The sequence below is a fragment of the Oryzias latipes genome, chromosome 8, assembly GCF_053564925.1.
Source record: "Oryzias latipes strain Hd-rR chromosome 8, Olatipes_Hd-rR_3.1".
Classification (NCBI taxonomy): Eukaryota; Metazoa; Chordata; class Actinopteri; order Beloniformes; family Adrianichthyidae; genus Oryzias; species Oryzias latipes.
Window position 1 is genome coordinate 18920444 of NC_136244.1, and position 19920 is coordinate 18940363.

General features: G+C 40.6%; 2 protein-coding genes across 5 annotated transcripts in view; one reads left to right on the forward strand and one right to left on the reverse strand.

Annotated features, from left to right (window-relative positions):
- pbx4 (pre-B-cell leukemia transcription factor 4) overlaps window positions 1–14527 on the forward strand; it is a 32036-nt gene extending 17509 nt beyond the window's left edge. For 2 of the 4 annotated variants that reach the window (XM_020705236.3, XM_020705235.3), the window contains 7 exons: window positions 4620–4864; window positions 6498–6688; window positions 8025–8160; window positions 8291–8447; window positions 9177–9280; window positions 10208–10294; window positions 11636–14527. In XM_020705236.3, coding sequence (XP_020560895.1) covers window positions 4620–4864; window positions 6498–6688; window positions 8025–8160; window positions 8291–8447; window positions 9177–9280; window positions 10208–10294; window positions 11636–11725 — 1010 coding nt within the window. In that variant the 3' untranslated portion in view covers window positions 11726–14527. The remainder of the gene's footprint in view (window positions 1–4619; window positions 4865–6497; window positions 6689–8024; window positions 8161–8290; window positions 8448–9176; window positions 9281–10207; window positions 10295–11635) is intronic. The other 2 variants (XM_011478078.4, XM_011478077.4) reach the window with 1 other exon arrangement.
- On the reverse strand, window positions 13823–19434 carry lpar2a (lysophosphatidic acid receptor 2a). Its single transcript, XM_004071363.5, has 4 exons — window positions 19181–19434; window positions 17647–18399; window positions 16499–16761; window positions 13823–14737 (listed from the first exon to the last, which is right to left on the reverse strand). Exons 1-4 carry the CDS (start codon window positions 19200–19202, stop codon window positions 14693–14695), a joined length of 1083 nt encoding a protein of 360 aa, XP_004071411.1. The 5' UTR covers window positions 19203–19434; the 3' UTR covers window positions 13823–14692.
- Window positions 19435–19920: the final 486 nt, after the last annotated feature.

Sequence of the window (19920 nt, forward strand, 5' to 3'; positions counted from 1 at the left end):
TGTTGACTGGACTCTGAAATGGTGTGGTCATTCTTATCAAAATAAAATAGTCAAGTTTCAAAAGTGACTGTTTTATTTTAGCAAAAAAGTCTACTATTAATGATTTTTAGGGTCAAACTAAGTAAACTATAAAGATGCAACAAAAAGGTCAAGTTACCACACATGCGGTTTGTAATGAAATTCAATAAAATGAACGCAATTCATGATCAGCGTATTCTATATTAAATCAGTCTTTGTGTTTGTGTTTATAGGCTGCCAACAGCTTAACCTGTAATTATTTAATATTTTAGCTCTGAACAATATTTTTCTGATACATAAAAAACCCAACTTTTATTGTTGAGAGACCAGGAAAACGAAGACATACATGGATCTTTTTGTCCACAAATTGAAATGGAGCGGAGCCGGGAGCTTGTGGCCCGCCACCTTTTAGCACTTACGTCACCGCTACAGGCTTTTTCAAATTGCTTTTTTTCTGTCTGCTCCTGATTCACAACTACTTAAATGAAAGCATTCTCAGAATTTTAAACTTAATTTTCTTTATATCATGAGAAAAATGCTACAAAGACATGATAAAAAACACCATTTTTTAAAGTTGGTCTGCAAATCTGCACTTTTGCTTGCATGTTTATAAATTGCCAACACGTTAGATGTGTTTTTTTTAATTGTGGCTCAGAATTTTTTTAATCTGAAATTTAAAAACATCAAACATTTCATTTAGAGTTGCTCTTTGGTAATTGTTTTGCCTATTTTTTCTTTTTTGACTAAAGTTTCGATCTGTGTTTTCAGTAATGTGATCAATTATATTTTCTGTGTTTTTCGGTGGATAATCATATTTTTTCACATATTTTGTGATTTAAAATCAAGTGGAATTTTGCTTGATGTTTGTATTTGCTGTGGCTGTCTTTGATCTCTGGGACTCCTGTAATCTGGATTCTGTTTATTTCTTTGGCCCCTTTCTGTGTCTGTCCCTTTATTTCTTGCACACATATCTTCTCCTGTGACTTCTTTTTTTTTTCTTTTTTCAATTCTCCTTGGTTCTTCTCCTACACTCGCTCTCTCGCTCCTTACCTTTTTTCTCCCCTTTTTTCTCCTCTCTCCTTCGCTCCTTTGCTCTCTCCCAGTGAAAGGCTGAGAATACCCAAGGGAGCTGATGCAATTAAAATGCTAATCCTGTCTGTCTACAGAGAGAGGGAGAGGGGGGGCTGACAGCATGAGGGATTGCGGCTCACATGGAGAACTCGACTGAAATGGAGAACAGGGGGGCACTGGGAGAGATGTGAGGAGGTGGAGGGGTGTGCTGAAAGGGAGAGGGGGGAGGGGATGTGTGTTGGGGAGACGGGAGTGAAAAAGGGGATGCTAGCAAGGAAAAAGACAGACAAGGATAAAGCTTGTGCTCTGAGCTGAGCAATGATATACTGACTGTGTTTAAGCCTCATCTATGCCTATGTGTGGAAGGCATTGCAGTTAATGTACAGCACTACACCACTGGTTGGGTTGTTCACCCTTACCTGCACCACTTAATATATCGCGTGTTGTGCCTGCACAGCACATTTCCACCATGGTTGTACAAAAATGAGAATGATTATGTATGCAGTGGATACAGAGCACGCTGGATAGCCTGAATATTTCATGGTATGCGTTGCTCACTTAGTCTTTCATTGCCACACCACCCAGCAAGGCCTCTAAAGTATGCACAATGGTGATTTCTAAAAGATAGAGATGTCGACTGTGGGGGCTAAAAACAACTTTTTTATTTTAAAGGGAATTAAAGTATCAGTGTTTAAGCTTTATATTGAAAGGTTTTAGCTAATTACGTTCATCACCATGTGTGAAGATTCGATACATGACAAGGAAACACTCTGAAGTAATCATTTCCTTAAGCTGCTCTCAACTCATTTCCAGGTTTTTCTGAATAACGTGGTTTTCTTTTCAGGGCCTTTTTGTCGGATTTTGGCATATGTCTTCAGATCCTTCTGTGTGTCGTATCTGAACTTATTTCAACAGCTGCTATAATATCACTGAGGCACTAGACTGTTCATGAGTTCAATTCTGGGTAATCACAGCTTAATTGGAGTAATTAGGGGAATGTAGGGGCATTAGGCTACAGCTGGGGGCTATAATGAGTCCCAGCAAAGGGGAGGGGCATGAGGTGAGAAGCTTCAAGAGCTACAGTTGCCCTCTATATTGTAGGTCAAGTAAACGAGCAACTTAGATGAAAATATAACTAGGTGAATTAAAATACACAGCTTGTGGTTTAACTTTGAGGTTAGTTAAAGCTGTACTATATAGTGTTTAATAAAAATCGATAAGACAACACTTCTGAAGGTTTTATAAGTTAAGGAGTCATGCTGTGCTGTTGTAAAAGTGACACAATATCTTGTGAAATTCTTAAGAGAAATAGGAGGGAAAGAGATAGGCGAATCAGGGTCATTAGTTCAGGCGGTGGGTCTGCTGCATTCCTGAGCCCTGAGATGGGGGAGCAGCCGAGCAGGAATGTGCCTTCCACAGAGAAGTAACCTAAGCAGAGGGGGGAGGCAAGAAGGAACAAGAAAAATAGAGAAGAAATGAGAGAACTTACTTCATTCTGAAAAGGTCTTGTGGATTTTTTTTTTACATAAATGAGCTTACTCTATAAAGAAGAAAGTACTTTTTTCTTTACCTATTCTACACTAAAGCATTTGTTAACTTTGATAGCTTTGGTGATGCAGGCCTGTTTTCACTGGCTGAACTTGGAAAAGTAGCTTTAGGTGCTAATGGGTAAACATTTATAAAACTAACACCTATATAGATTAACTAATTCTACTCTAAAATTTCCTGTACAAGCAATCAAATCCTTAATTAGGACAACTTTGTTTCTTCGCTTAGATTCCTGGGGGATTAATCTCATTATCCATAATGTTGATGTCTGTCTCGTGCAGGATCATAATGGGTTTCCTTTAGTTCAATTTGACTGTTGCCTTCTTAATTTGGTGTAGAAAGTTCACTGGAGTGTGAGAACAGTGATGTTAAACAATATTTCCATGTATAATTCTAATAGATTCATCAACCCTATTTAATAGGTTCCAAAGGGAAATTAAGGAATTATTGCACTGTGCAGAAAACGTAAGACTGTAGTATTTTATTAACAGACGTATCAAGTACTGTGATAGTTCTAGCTTTCCTAAATGAGACCCACTAAAATACTTCTTCAAATAATAGGGTCATATCTTTTATATTTTTTTATTAAAGTAGTCAAAAGATACTTTACACTGTTGTAAAACCCTTATGGAGGAGTTAGTATTTTCAAAAGTAATTAATAACACCAATTACTAACTCAGTAATAAAATGTAGTAATTGGGGCAAGCACACACTCACATCCCATAAATTACACCTTAGAGACCAAGATACATGTAATTAGTCCATCTGTTGTCAGTATTTGCTGCAGATCTTTTTCCTCTAACAATCTATCCCCAACTCATACTTTTCTTCTTCAATACTTGTGTTTCAGAAACCTAAAGTTGGCATGATAAAGCGAAACTTTGATCACAATACTGATTCACGAGAAAATATTTTTGTCTAATTTGTTTTGGTATTGATTGAAAGAAAAGGGAAAAATGAAAAAAGGAGTAAATAAAAAACATATTTGTCTAAAGTCAGAAGTTTTCCGTATGGGAGTGTTGTTTTTAAGGGTGAGTGTTGGTACGTGTGGGTGTGTGAGTTCATGTGTGAAAGGGAGAGAGATGAGGGCAAAGCTGGAGGCTGACAGAGGTCCTGGTATAATACAGTGGTGGAAAGCAGCGACTGATAACTATACTTATGGCCACTGGGGCTCATAGTGACAGCACATGCACTTCCATTACTGGTCTCATGCCTCATGCCTTTATCTCTGGCAGCCTGCCATGGAGGAGTCACACTGCCCTCTGCTGTTAGTTTGGAGGAACTTTGGCTTTATTGACAATTCAATGAATTTTTGCTGTAAATCACTGTTGTTTTGGGACTGTTGCTGGGCAACACAGACTTTCAACTCCCTTCAAAGATTTTCCATGGGGTTGAGATCTGGAGACTGGCTAGGCCACTTCAGGACCTTGAAATGCTTCTTTCAAAGCCACTCTTATGTTACCTGGGCAGTGTGTTCTGTCTGCAGGTCATTCACTAGTTCCCCCCATGTGGTTCTGAGAGTTTTGCTCCCCGTTTTTGTGATCATTTTGACCCCACAGGGTGAGATCTTGCGGGGAGCCCCAGACAGAGGTGAGATTGTCAGTGGTCGTGTATGTCTTCCATTTAAATGCTTCCACCGTTGATTTCTTCACATCAAGCTGCTTACCTATTGCAGATTCAGTCTTCCCATTCTGCAGGTCAGCAATTTGGTTTCTGGTGTCCTTAGACAGCTCTTTGGTCTTGGCCATAGTGGAGTTTGGAGTGTGACTGTTAGAGGTTGTGGACAGTTCAATTCAATTTTATTTATATAGCCCTGACCTTAGACCCTCCTTTTCGGTAAGGATAAACTCCTAAAAGTTAAAACAGGGGCTTTTTAACAAACTTGGCTTTGTTGATCGATTGAACTGTTGCAAATATTGGACAGGTTTTACTCCAGGGATTGATAATTAACTCTTTGCTTCTGATTTATCTCCTTTATCCAGTGCTGAGTATACGTGGTGTGCAGGAGGAAGATCCCCCAGATCCTCAAATCATGCGCTTGGACAACATGCTACTAGCAGAAGGTGTGTCAGGACCAGAGAAGGGTGGAGGATCAGCTGCGGCGGCAGCAGCAGCGGCTGCAGCAGGGGGCTCACCAACCGACAGCAGCATCGAGCACTCCGACTACCGAGCCAAGCTCGCCCAGATCCGTCAAATCTATCACTCTGAGCTGGAGAAATATGAACAGGTTTGTGCTAAGCAGACCTGAATGCCTGAATGTAATGTTATCCATTTCCTTTGGTATCTGTGCTTGAATAGATATTTTACAGAGGAGGAAGTTTCAGATCATTTTTCTAGCTCATTTAAAGTCAATGCCCCTGTTTTGTGGAATAAACAGTAAAGAAAGCTGAAGGTAAAAAAGCCAAATGTAAAAAGTCAAAGAATGCCCCCATGTGTTTGAAGTCATTTGTTTAAATAAAAGAAAACACTAATCCCTCTAAAGTTTTGCTAGTATTAATCTTCAAATTTTCTCTTGTGTATCCACCAAGAGGTTTATGTCACAAGATGCTAAGAGTTTTTCAGCACCATTTAAGAAAATGTCATTGCAAGGAACTAAATTTTTTCCAGTTAGTATTTAGTCTGAGATAGAGCCGGTTTAGCTCGTGCTGGTTTGCGGCGCCTTCCGTCCGTGCAACCAGGGTTCGACTCCGGGCTGCTCCCTATTCCCTTCTCCACCTCCGTGCCGGTTCCAAGCCCGGTTTGAGAAGGTTGCGTCGGGAAGGGCATCCGGCGTAAAACACTGCCAGGTTTACCATGCGACTTGTTCGCTGTGGCGACCCCTGATGGGAGAAGCCGAAAGAGGAAAAAAAAAATTTAGTCTGAGATAAAAGAATACCAGCAAATGTGGAAAAAAAAAACTATGGTGGGATTTTAAATTCCCTCTCTATATTCACTTTTATTTTATCAGCACACTGTGTCCTGCGTCCTGGTTGGCTTTTAAACTTGTCTTTAAAACTCTTCTGTGCCGTGTCTTCTGTACACGTGCAGCTTGACAGAGTGACATAAATCTTTGATCACGATCAGATATTTGTTTTCATGCTATATTCATTCTATGGGCGGCAGTTTAGCTCAGGCGGTAGAGCAGGTCGTCCAACAACCAAAGGGTTGGCGGAGTGATCCCTGCTCTCCCCAGCCAGCTGTCGCCCCCCGAGTGCGGCCAGTCTGCTGCTCACCGCTCCCCCCAGGGGATGGTTCAAAATGCAGAGAAGAATTTCCCCATTGTGGGATAAAGAAAGTATCAATTATTATTATGATTATTACGATTATTATGATTATTATGATTATTATACTAGACTTATTTTCTATGAAAGTTTTAACTTTGAAAGCTTGAACATAACTGTTAAAATGTTCACGTATGCCTGAGAAAGAGTTTTACAGCCGTAACCTTACTTTGCGGATTTCACCTATTGTCCCCTGCAATATAAATGAGGGAACACTGTATTTATTATGATTTATTTATTTTTGATTCTTAATTTATTTTGGCATTTCATATGTAAAGCAGATGTCATCAATTCATTTAGAAAATAAGATAAATTATCCTGTTGCATGTGTGTTATCACCAAAACAAAAAAGTTGCAATTCTTGTAGAATAAGAAATTGACTGTATTTTGTGTGACCTAATTTAACAATTTTTATGATGAAGATGTTAGTAGTAACTTGCAAAATGCATATACCGATATTTTTGTGTTTTTGTCAGCATGATGAAGCCATCTAACCAGTAGAGTAGCCAGCTGGGGTCGCCTCAGAACAGTGCAGTGGACAGAACCTGTGTCTTCTCTTTTGACTGTAGCCTTGAACTTCTTTCTCTCTCTTTATTCCAGGCCTGCAGCGAGTTCACCAACCATGTAATGAACCTGCTGAGGGAGCAGTCTCGCACACGGCCCATCTCTCCCAAGGAGATTGAGCGCATGGTGGCCATAATCCACCGCAAATTCAGTTCCATTCAGATGCAGCTCAAACAGAGCACCTGTGAAGCCGTCATGATTTTACGCTCACGCTTCCTTGATGCCAGGTCTGTCTGTGTGTGTCTGGCTATATATTTACTGTGAAGACATAAAGCTCTAATGGCACTCTTCCAAATACTAAAAAAACAACATATAATATCCCCTGAAGAACACAAATACCAAATGATTTGAATTCAAAGTTGGAAAAGCCTCATTTAAAACAAAACAAACCAGTGGAAACTATAAGAAACTGTATGAACTACTATGGACGAGAAAGTGGTTTTCTTTATGCTAAAAACTGTATGCATTTATTGCCAAAGTGTAATCTCTGCAGTTCTCAATAGGACTTTTTATCTTCCAATATATACCGGAATATTAGTACATTGACCAAAACAAAGCATAAAGGTATTTAGAGTTTTTGGGACTTTAAAAATCCTGATTTACACTGGACTGTTTGCAGCGTGTCTCCCTTTCGTTGTGTAGTAGTCCGTTTTACAACCATCAATTCATTTACAATGTCGCAGTTGCGTCTCCGGTCCGTCCCCCCCACCTTAGGCTTCGGGAGGAGTGGTTTGTGCTGCCTCTCCCGTGTTGAGCAGTTCGTCCGGCTCTCTTTGCTTGTTACCGTCCTCACATGTTTGTCATAAATGATGTTATGTTTTTGTACTTCCAAAATTAAACATTTGTCATTCATGGCGAAAATGGACAACGGTGTTAACTGATCAATGGACTTTCTATGTTTGTGAAAGCGCAACAAGCGAACAAATACTCCAAAATGAACTTTTAAACTAATATTATTTAATGTATCCCACATCATAAGAAAAATGCTACAAGAACAAGTTAAAAGCACCAAAAACAAATTTCATTGGAGTGGGCCTTTAAAATACTTATTATTACAGGGGTTTGTTTTACTAGTTTACCTGTCTTAACTATTTAACTGTATCGGTGATTTATCATATATAATTAATTTACTTTTAATGTAGCAGCTGGGTGCCTCTGTTGGTTAAATGTAGGACAATGATGGGAAATTAGGGTTTGATACCTAGGGGGTGCAATGAGGTTCATCCAGTGTGGGTCCATGGCAAGACCCTTCTCGCTGCTTGTTCCCCCTGTGCTGGTGCCCACCCCGCATTAAATACAGAGTTGTGTCAGGAAGGACATCCGACATAAAAACCTCTACCAAACCGCTGAGCGGATCAGTGAAAAGCTGATTCGCTGTGGCGGCCCCTGAAGGGATGTGCCGAAATTTACTAAACCCTTTTACTCTTTTATTTTTGTACAAGCTGTATGGATGGCAACACATTTGTTTATAGCTTTGTCTTTTACCCCTCTGTCCAAATTCAGTTTTGCAGCATTATTACATACAGAGCATCTTGTTTCTTATCTCTTTCCTGTGTTTGACAGACGCAAGAGGCGCAACTTCAACAAGCAAGCTACAGAGGTGTTGAACGAATATTTCTACTCCCACTTGTCTAACCCCTACCCTAGTGAAGAAGCAAAGGAAGAACTGGCCAAAAAGTGCGGGATCACAGTGTCTCAGGTGAGTTTGTTGATCAGATACTTCTGATACCCAAAATGCACTTGGTTTTGGTCAATATTTTTAAAGTACTTATATCTCGGTTAGTTAAAAATGGGTTTTTAGATGAACTAAAGTACAAACTGTCTCCCAGGTCTCTAATTGGTTTGGCAATAAGAGAATACGCTATAAGAAGAACATTGGAAAGTTCCAGGAAGAAGCAAATCTGTACGCAGTTAAAACGGCGGTGGACGCTGCCAATGTTTCAGCGCAGGCCAGCCAGGCCAACTCTCCAGCAACGCCCAACTCAGGTAACGCTAGAATGCTGCCCCCATTCAGCATTAAAGGCAGTGTGCATCTCATAACATACAGTTCTTTTTTGCTTTTTTCACCAAACTTGGCTTCTCATTGTCATCTATTCTCTGTCCGTTTTATATTTTTAATTGTTTTTTTTCTGTTTTTCTCTGATAGTCAGCATAGGTGTTCTTGGAGGTGTATCTTTAGTGCATTTTCAAAGGAGAAATATATCCATCTTTAATTACCGTCACAAGGATTTTACATGGTTTTACTGCAGGAGTATTACCGTGAAAGGATTGTTTTGGACCACACAAAGAGCTACGACCTTTTCCTAATGAATTCATTATTTCTGTTCGCAGCCCACAAAGTACTTTTTCCCACTTTCACACACCAATTAACACACTAACACGCAGTAGTGGCAGAGTGGGTTTCACAGCCTCCAAGACATAAAATGTCTACCGTGGCTGCAAATTGAACCACCCACGTTTTTAACAGGCAGACAGCTTTGAAACAAGCTTGTAGACACAAGTCTTTGTAAACAGACCGCTTTGTAAAGCAGCTTTGTGAAGCAGCTCAAATGCGCACATTCTGGGAATCTTTTGTATGCAGAATAAGATGGCTGATGACGGTGACCCTCAGACAGTTTTCAATGAGATATTCCTTTTATTGGGCGCAACCCCCCCCCTACCTTTTAACTCTATTCCACCATGTAGGGCTGATTTCATTATACATAATGCCTGCAGGGTCACCGGGGTCATACAGCATGTCTCACACAGGGGACACCTACCTTGGCCTGCATTCCCTTAATGGTGAGGGTCTCAGCATCGGCCCCTCTCTACAGCCTCAGGTATGCAGTGAGGTCAACCTCCAAGTTGATAGAGTTGACCTCCGTGGTGTTAGTGTAGCCTCCAAGCATTGGCGTTTACTCTCCTGTTGTTTAGCTCCTATTTACTTCTCCTCAGATCCCGTTCCTGCTGTATTGTCGATCCCACCAGCCTCAGACCCCCACAGCACAAACTGACCATTCTATGCTGTCATAGTCTTCTAGATGTTTCTCATGATCAACACCTATTTTGAAGCTACTCAGTCGCATCTATTTACTTCTCTAAAACCCATTCCCTATTCACATATGTGCTGTTTAGACTGGCAAAAAAACAAACTATCAATAAAAAAACAAAACATATTTACAGGCTGCAGATTTGTCATTTTCATCTCATGTAAAATGCTCTCTGATCAGATTTGGGGATCAAGCCAGTTGTTTAATGGTCAGTTTCTTTGCCTCTAGATTGTCTGTCTCTCTCCTCCAGCAGTACCCTTCCCCTTCTGTCAATCCATGTTTTCCTAAATGTATACAAGTAATCCCACATTTAATGTACCCCCCCCCCCCCCCCCCCATCCCAAGAGTGTGCTATAAGTAAAAAATATTCAGGTCCACTTGTACTTGTTTGGTAACAATTTATTTTTGATGTTCTGCAAGAATCCAAACATTTTTTTCAACTAGATTCATTAAAAACTAGAAACATTCTTGTTGCTTTTATTTTTTTTAATTGATGTCAGTTGGAGCATAAATTAAATAGGTAAGCCAAAAACTGAAAACCCCACTTCTATTTAAATGTGTAGATTAGCTGAATGAGTAATACAAGCCTATTCTGGTACATCTAAAGGTCTGTGGTTACTGCAAGTCTGTTGTCCACTTACATTTATAGAGGTGGATACATAAGTTTTCTTTAAACGTGCCAATAAGTTTTGTCCTAAAGCGTCTCATCTGCAACAGGTGGATACCCTGCACCGTGCTACACACCTGACGGGCGGCTATGAGGAGTTGTCGGGCAGTGACTTGTTCACGCCTCATCGCCTGGATGTGAGTTCCAAAGCTCAGTTGGGCTATTCTTGTCTTACAGTTTCTATAAAGTTTATTTATTTATAAATGCAGAGACATTTCTTATATTCTACATTTTTGGCAGACAGCACCAGTAAAGTTTGAAACAAAAATTCCCTGGAAAGGTTTTCCAGTTTGATTTTAGTGTTTGCAGTTGTCGTAAAGGTCGTGTGTATAAAAGGTTATGTAAAGCCTGTGTCGTAATACTGCTGAACTCTTGAACTGATCCATGTCCAATTTATCGATTCTTTTTTTTCTGTGCAAATGAAAGTAATTAGAGAAAGAAAACCAATTATTGGGCTTTTTTTAGTCCCAAAATGTGATATTTTATGATAAAATAAATTTTCTGAAACTTTCATGTTGGTTTTCAAACAAAGTGTACTCTGTTTGCGACCTGTGAGGTGCATTAAAGCTGTACCGTTTCATTAATAGGCTCCTAAACTCCCTCCTTAAAAGCATGGGACTTGTTCAAACTTGTTTACTAACTGAAGGTACACTTCAGAACGCATTAAGCTGCAATGAAGCTTTTGATCCATGGTCTACAGTTCTGTTTGTTTCAGGGAACCAAGCGGTGATTCAGTGTTTATGTTGCTGTAAGTTCAGTTCAACTGTTCTGTTTTTTTGCCAGCACCCTCAAGAAGCAGAGATGCACATTCTGGGGCTCCATGTGACCCAAAACGGATAAATGCTAAAGAGAAATTTGAGTAAAGACTGTGTTTGACCCACTCTGATCATCTTTGAAAGATCTATTTTCTAAGCGTTCCCAGGGGTCTTTTAACAATGATTGACGTTTTTTAGCCCAAATAAAATAAAAAAAGTGTAATTTTTGAAGACAGTTTATGTAGAGCAGCATTTGTTGTGGGCCTGTTGCTGGGAGCTCTCTGTTTACAAGTTCTGCCAGTAGCTTACATCCCCTCACACCCCAATAGGAATAAAAATAGCAAGCAATACTGAACTTATCCAGCCGTACAGTTCTAAACCGCTCGGACGAGGAAAACAAAGACGTACATGGATCTGCTTGTCTGGATTCACCCGCTTGGAGTGGAGCAGGGAGCATGTGGCCTGCCCACCATATTCTCCACGTCACAGATACGATCCTTTTCAACTAGCAGGCATTTTTTGTTTGCTTCTGATTCATAATGAAAAAAGATACTCAGAAACGCAGTTTTAAGCTTATTTTTTAAAATAGATTTCCTCCATCAGAAAAATGCCACAAGAACATGATAAAACCAAGTTTTCATAAAATGGGTCTTTAAGTGGATGTCCTGGCTTTAACTATAAACTCCCTCCTTAGATATTACTTCTCTGTTTCTCTGTTTACAGGCCAACAGCTGGCAGGACACCACCAACCCCTCCTCAGTTACCTCCCCTCCTGATCCCCCCAACAGTGTCCACTCTGACACTTCCAACTGATTTGGTGGCTCCCCCTGCCCTCATTTTAATCCCAATCCAGTCTGCCAAGACATCCACGCTCTGCTCATCTTCTGTTCACCCCCCCCCCCCCCCCCCCCCCCCCCCCCGAGTCAACAAACCACACGAGGCTGGATTCACACTTCAGATGCTTCAGCTGTGCTGGAACAGGACAGCTGCACAGTAACACGAAGGCTCTAGTCTAACGCTTTTTTTTTTTTAAGCCACGATGAAAAGGGGAAAGGAGCTCACGGATACGAAGAAGAAATCCTAACGTCCAGGATTTTTTTTAAACCACTGACCCAGCTGTGTAGATGATCATGATGTCTGTACATTATGTGTATATGCACGTTAACTTTACTCTCACAGCTTGTTCATGTGCTGTCGACCTCTACATTCGACTCTTTGCTTGGGGAAGCTGTGCGATTCCCTGTATGGACTGAAGCCTCGGCGTCTGACAGCCGACCTGTGGATAACCGATCACCAGGGAGCTCTGCTCACCCTGCTTGTACCAAAGTGCTGCCCCCCCATGTTCCTCCGAGATCACCCTCTGCCAACTTAATACAAGACTCTTGCAGCTTCTCGTCCTTTCAGCTTGACGTTTCCCTCTGTTGGGATTTCAAACGGAACGACTGAAATGCACAAAGGTGCATGCAGAAAGCGGCCACATCACCCAACATTAAACTTTTCAGCTTTTTGTAAGAGCGAGCTGACATAAAAAGTGTGTCAAGCACAAATGTTGGCATCCTTAATATAGGTTTTGTACAAAGGTAGTGACGGGGAACACTATTCGAAACCAAGTGGGACAAGTGAGATTGGGGCTGATGAGACGAGGCCATCTTTGACTGGATGTAACTAACGGCCCCTTCTGTTGCTAACCAATAGAGGGTGTTAATAGTTTGCTTGTATACTTTACTTCTTGCTTTCTGTCGACTAGTTTGTTTGATTGTAGGCGATTTTCTAATGCTGTTTCACCAAGAATGCACCAGCCACCACCAAAAAGTAGCTCAACATAGCATCTAAATGAAGAAAGTTTAAGCTTGTGGGGCGCCGATGTGTTACTGGGGCAACACGACATGAGTTTAGAAATGTAACGGTCTTCCATGCATGTAGGACTTTTTAGGTGTGCTATCGTTTTCATTTAACCCTCCGAGTTTTTAAGCTTCATTTTGAACAAAAAGCAAAGGGTATAATTATCAGTCAGACCAAAAAATGAAAACGTGCATCATGTATTGCTATAATGTGTGTGTCTCTGTGTGAGTGTGTCTACAGTGTTCTCGGGATGTCTTAGTCAAAGTCGCTGGTGCCTCTGTGGACTTTCTGAGCATTATTAAGACTGGGGGTCTCCACCGGCCAGCGACGGAGCTGGGGGTTCAACTGAGATTTTCCTCGTCATCTTGGTACATTTTTTAAGTTTGTTCGCCCGAGGCAACACACGACAACCTATTGTTGTACCAAAAACCAAAAATACCAAGTTCAGCGACATAATGCTACTCCTCCTCTCCCGAAAGTTGGTGCACAGCCATCGTTTTAAGTCTGAGGAGAGAATTGTATTTGTATGCGTGTCTCTCTTTGTAGTGTTGTCGTGCCTCAAGTTAGTCATTTTGAGGCGTTTTGTTATGGAGCTTCATCGGGGGGTGGAGTGAACGCTTTCATCACACCCATGTTTATATTGGGAGTATGGACAGATTGCTCTCATCTACTCATTTAATACCTTCTAGTACAATTTTTTTTTCTTTTTTTAGTTATTCGGCCAATCGGGCAAGGGCTTCTTCCTCCACCAAAAGAATAAAAGAGGCAGCACTGGGAAATCTGGTGTTTCTGATGAACCCTTCCAATCATTTTATACATTAACTTATGTGAATAACAAACCATTTTGATAGTAAGGTAAGCCTTATCCAGATAATGTCATTTAAGACTTTATTGAACTATGTTACAGAACAAAACCTGATCTTTAAACATCAGGTGTGATATCCCTCATCTGTTTTGTTACTCATTGCATTTCATATCTTACATTATTGCCACACTAAACTGTCAAGCCCCGCCCCTTTTTCTACCTGTTGTAATGGATGTCACTGTACAGTTTGTGTAATGTTAGTATTTTCTTTTTTCATTTTATAAACATTGTTTGGAGATGCCAGTTTTATTTTGGCCTTTATCTAACAGATTCACAAGAATTGATTTTTGATGTTATTTAGATCTTTGGTTGCAATGAAAGATTTACAAAAACAGGATTTGATGCTGTGGAACCGCACTAGTTCATTCTTTTGTGTGTTCCTCACCTTTACTGGTTTACGGAGCTGTTCTTTTTCAGTTTTTGTGTTTTATGAGGAATCGTCTAATTTCTAAACCTGAAGATCTTTTTGGGAAATGTAAACCGCAGAGCTGTACTTCAACACTGAACAGCGTTTGGATACTTTGAGTAACTTCCACAGCATCAAATGGGGTTGTAAACCTTTACTTTCTTTTTTTCTATTCGTATATTTGTATCGCTCCTCTTTTCCTTGTATTTACCCCTCTACCTCTGTCTTTCCATTTCTCTTGTATATAACCCCACTGTTTTCAGACTTGTGAGTCTGTATGAACTCCTTTTATACCTCAACTTTAGAATTGTTCTAGAAAGAGTAAAACAAAAGGAACAATATAAAAAATTGTAGTGTTCTTATTAGAAAAATTAATAAAAAAAATATTTAGTGTGACCTTTCAGTATTTGATTTCAGACTTTAGGAGTGTTTCACTTTTTTAAGTTTGTCACAAATGCTCTTGTGATAGTCAAATGTAATAAAAAGAGAGATTGCACCATCATGAGGAGTGAACGCTTTTCTCCAGCCCTGAAATCAGCTCCAAACAGGAAATACAAAAAGAATACTCTGCAGTCACTGACAAGTGTTCAGCAAAAAGAAAAAGAAAAAATCTTGAGTGACGTGAGATTTTCCTCATGGCAGGAACTGTCCTTCTGCTCCTGAAGCTTCACAAGGCCTGATCCTGGAACTTCTGATCCCAATTAAGAGGAAACTGCAAACAAATTCAATAAAACATCCCATGAGAAACAGATTTCAGTGTACTACCGGTCCTTTCTGTCAATAGGATGAATAAAGTATTTCCTGACACTTGAATTTCCACTCTGATCATCTTTGATCTATTTTAACCCTTGTGCCGCTATGGGGTCAAGATGACCATTGACGTGTTCTCCCTACCATGCTAAAGGTGGAAAGATTTCATGTAATCCATGGACACCAGTGAAGATCACAAATCATTGAAGAAAAAGGTTCAGTGCACTGTCTAGTGGGTCTAGATGACCCAACTCCCAATGTCAAAGTTCCTAGGATAGCACAAGGGTTACAATGGTCTTTTAATTCCTAATATGGTGTTTAATATTATTATTTTTCTAGGACAGTTTCTGCAGAGCGGCAGTAGTTCATTAGAAATTCAGATCAGAGCTTGGAGTAGGGAACTTGTGCTCAGTGCGGCACAAATACATTTTTTTTCCATCTACTGAGTCACAACAAAATGCTTCTCTTTTGGCTTTTTCCCATCAGGGGCCGCCACAGCGAACAAGTCGCATGGTAAACTTGGCAATGTTTTACGCCGGATGCCCTTCCTGACGCAACCTTCTCAAAGCAACCGGGCTTGGGACTGGCACAGAAGTAGAGAAGGGAACAGGGAGCAGCCCGGATTCGAACCCTGGTGTCACGGACGGAAGGCGCCGCAAACCAGCACGAGCTAAACCGGCTCCTACTGAGTCACAACAAAATAAAAACCTAAAAATGCTCTTTATACATATAACTTCCATAATGAGAAAAATGGCACAAGAAGGTGTTACGAAACACCAAAAACATGATTTTCATCAGAGTGGGTTGTTAAAAACCTAAAGCACAAGTTTTATCATATAGAATAAAGCTCAATTGATCTAAATGGATCCCTGTTAATGAATGGAAAAAGGCCAACTTCTTATTTCATCATTAATCTAAAACAGAGTCAAAAGGACTTTTCATAAAAGCCACTGACAAATTCTCATCTTGAGCTGGGTAAGTATGTTGGTTCCCTTTGGGGTGGATGTGTTTGAGATCACAGTTCTGCCATCCGTCCGTGTGTGTGGTGGGTATTGATGGGACTTTAGCCCCCCTGACATGTCAAACTACATTCTGTACAGCTGACCTCATAATCAAATATTTATTTTTCAAAGTTTCTTCAAATTATTTGGAATTTATTGCAGTCAATGTAACTTTTTTTAAAACTCATTTTCTGCCATTTAAACAAGTTGGACTTCCTCACACATCAGATAAGAATATGTTTTTTGAAAATCCTCTCAATCAATAATCCAGATTATATTCTTACTTTTTAAATGCACAGTCAGTGTAATCCTTATTAATTTTGCTCGTTTATCAGGACAGTAAAGGGTTAAAGGGCTGGGGAGAGTCATAACACTGTCCTTACGTCAGGCAGTGCAGTCGATAAGATGTGACCTCTGACCTGGTTAAAACAAGTCACCTGTGCCTCTAAACGGGGAAACTCAGAATTCCTTCCAGACACCACTGCTGGCAGGAAGCAGAAAGAATGCTGTCCAGTTGGATACTACTGGGAAGAAATTCCAGGGCATGAAAATAGTGAAAAAAATAAATAAATCGTGCCTGCAGATGGAGCCCACAGGGCAAATTACTAGAAACTGATCGGAAATGTTTGCCAAGGGAGTAAAATCCGGACTCGATAACAAGAATAAGGAGTGGGCGACATAAAATGAAGGTTTGAAGTCTGAATAACTGTAAATGGATTTACCTCCTGCAGTGAAGCCTTGATGTCAATGGGGCAATTCTCCTCCCTCTGATCTGCGGTTCTCCCACACAGACAGCACAGGATGGACTTGAACGTCCTCCGCATCTCATCGTCCCGCAGCGAATATATGATGGGATTGACCAGGGAGTTGCACTCCGCTATTGCCAGGCAGTACTTCTCAATGCGGTTGGCGTCGCTTTTTGTGCCCATCACACCGTCCACGAGCAGAACCATGAGCCCAGGAGTCCAGCAGATCACGAAGGCGCCTGCGGCGACATCCAGATGAGAGCAAGAATAATTCGAACAGATTAGGCCCAAAACTTTCTCTGAAATGTGAACGCAACAGAACCATTATACCGGTAATTGCTTCATAGCAAGAATTAAAATCTACAATATCTCATAGCAAGGGTTAAAATCTACAATGTATTTTCTTGTGAAGCGTGAAAACATTTGAAGCCCAGACAGAAACTGGATTGTCTCAGACCTCCATGAAAAAACAAAAGTGACAAAACGGTCCATAAAGTCACAATCTAAACGAGCTTTTATTAAACCTGCCGAAGGACTGAAACTAAAGTCGACAAATTAGTTTGGTTTCATTTTACGGGAAGTGGTCTGAGCCAGAGTCTCACTCTAATCATATTTGCATCTATTTTAAAAGTGTTCCCAGTGGTTTTTCAACTATGATTATGCACTTTTTAGCCAAAATGATAATAATAATAATAAAAACCTGATGGTGTCGGTGCAGGGCAAACCTGCCCTAATTTCCCATCATCCCTTCGTCTACCTTGTTCTGCAGCCCCTCACAACCCCAACCTAACATCAAGGTGCAACAAAAATGGTGAGCAACATCGGAGCTATCCAGCCGTATACTTCCTAGCCAGATTCCAGCTCAGACGAGGAAAACAAAGACGTTCATGGATTTATTTGTCAGCAAGTGAATGCATCACAATGGAGCGGAGCAGGGAGCTTATAACACTGGGATTGTGGCTTCTGCAGAACAACAAAGTTTTTTCAAACGTCATTTTATTGTCTGCTCCTGATTTGAATAAAGAAATACTCTGAAATGCAATTTTAAGTTTAATTTTCTTTATACATGTCCTCCACATGTTTATGGAGTGAGTCTTTAAAAGTCTGAGAAAAAAGGTTCTCACCTAGAACCATGGATATTGTTTTCATCAGGTTGACCACAGTCTGGTTGTGTCGCACCTCAGAGGAATGCTGGGAGATGTAGCTCCAGTGGCGTTTCACATGAATGAAGATATGAGCGTATATGAACACCATAATCAAGAAAGTGAGCAGATTGAGAATCGCCCAGAAGATGAGGAAGCGGCGGTGGTAGAGAGGAGCAACAGACGAGCAGTTGCTAACGTCGCATTCACAGTTCCAGAACAGAGAGGGCACCAGACCCATGAGGATCGCCGCTGCCCAGATGCAGACTATGAGCAGCACCACACGCCGCTTGGTCATGTTGCTGTGCAGCTGCATAGTGAGGATGGTCTGGTGGCGCTCCACAGCCACCGCTAGAAGGTTGGCTACAGAAGCAGTCAGGCTGATGTCGATCAAAGCTCCACGAATATACCACTGCTTCTTGGAGAGCTCCGCGGTCCAGGGACCCGTGTTCAACATCAGATTGGCATAAGCCATGCCGGCAAAAAGGTCTGCTGCGGCCATGTTCCCCAGGAGATAGTAGATGGGGAAGTGGAAACGTTGGTTCTTGAAGATGGCCACCATCACCATCAGGTTGGCCAGGAGTACAATGACGCATACGGTCAAGCCCAGGGCGATGACTGTAATGTCCCGCGGCGTCCAGTTTTCATTGATGGTCTTGTTGACGTTGGCATAAAAGAAGGTGATACTTTCATTGTGGTAGCATTGATTTGACTCACTGCTCTCAGAAGCCATAACTGCAAAAAGAAAAAAAAAATCTTTGAACTCTACAAAAGAGACAGAATGTTTTAAATCATCATTCAATGATCAAAATCTGAAGTGTTCCGTTAAACATGGCAAAGAAACCACCAAAACAAATTAATAACTAAAAAAACATCCACATAGATTATACTCCAAATGAAAAACATACACATGGGAGGCAGGAATCCAACATGAAAGGTCTCCATCCGCTTGGTCAAATGCATAAAGAGCGTCATTTGATTCATTAAATACTTCAAGCTGCCATGATTGTTTCAGCATGTGTGTAAACATTTACGGTATCCCAATGTACGGCCACTGTTGTGATAGATAAGCTGATGTCGCAATGAGAAAAAGCGTGATCTTTTTTCATTACTCAATTTACTTTGAATTAACATGATGCAGAAATCCCACACCACCATGCTCCCACCACCATGTTTATTCACTTATGCTTCCCTTTCTCCTTAGCAACAAAAACAAAATAAATAAAAACAAAAAACTGGTAAGTACAGAGTTGACTATGACTAAATGAGTTGTAAAGAAGCTTAGGAGTAACTTTTAGAGCTTTACTATAACTTTTACACAGATTAAAGCTGAAATTTCAACATTTAACAAGCTCTAATTAATAGTAATTATCACCAGTTCAGGAGTAATTTTTTTTAGAGGAATCCTTTGATGGCAGAAAAAACCCTTCATTACTTTATCTTCCCCGTTAAAATGTGCTCCTCTTTCCAGTGAGCTGCGTGCTTCCAAAAGTTGAAAACAATGAAGATTACTCACCGTTTAATTTAGGCTCCACCATCCAAACATGTCCTCAGCGAAAACAGTCGAATCACGATTCCGTCAAAACGAGACGAAATTGCTTTCAATTTTGACAAACATTGAAGCGGAAGTTTTCATGTCGACATTTTTGAATTACTCTCACTCCGATCAGCTGCACCTGGCCGACAGGTAGCGGTGTAACCTTCGCATGTTGCTTCAAAAATCGGACAAAACAGTAACACGACTTGTCAAGCTGTTTGTGAAACTGCCGTGATCATTGGGGGCGGCGCGTGAAAATGTGAAGAAACAGGTTATACGTCTGTGATTCTTTTGTTTGTATGTAATCAGTCTCATGTTAACGCGGAGTTCTGTTCTTCAGAGCTATTGGTTTTTGATGTTTTACTGCAAAAGAAAATGACTCATCAGGATTCTTTGAGGATTTTTTTAAATTAATGATTTAACTTAAATACAAATTTAAAACTGTAACCTCAATATAACCTGAATATGTTTAATTGTGTTCTTTTCCTTGTGACCACAAGAGGGCGACGTTGAGTTCGTTGAGTTCGTTTGAATCAATGTTTTAGCCGGTCGGGTGTTGCAGTTCAGACTGGTAATCCCTGCTGCCCTCTTGTGGTCACATTGAGAAGACATCATGAATGGACTGGTGATGTTTTCTGTAAAAAAAAAAAAAAACAACAAAAACCTCTAAAGTGAAACAAAGTATTATTGCTTTCAGAATTAATGTTGATCTCACGTTA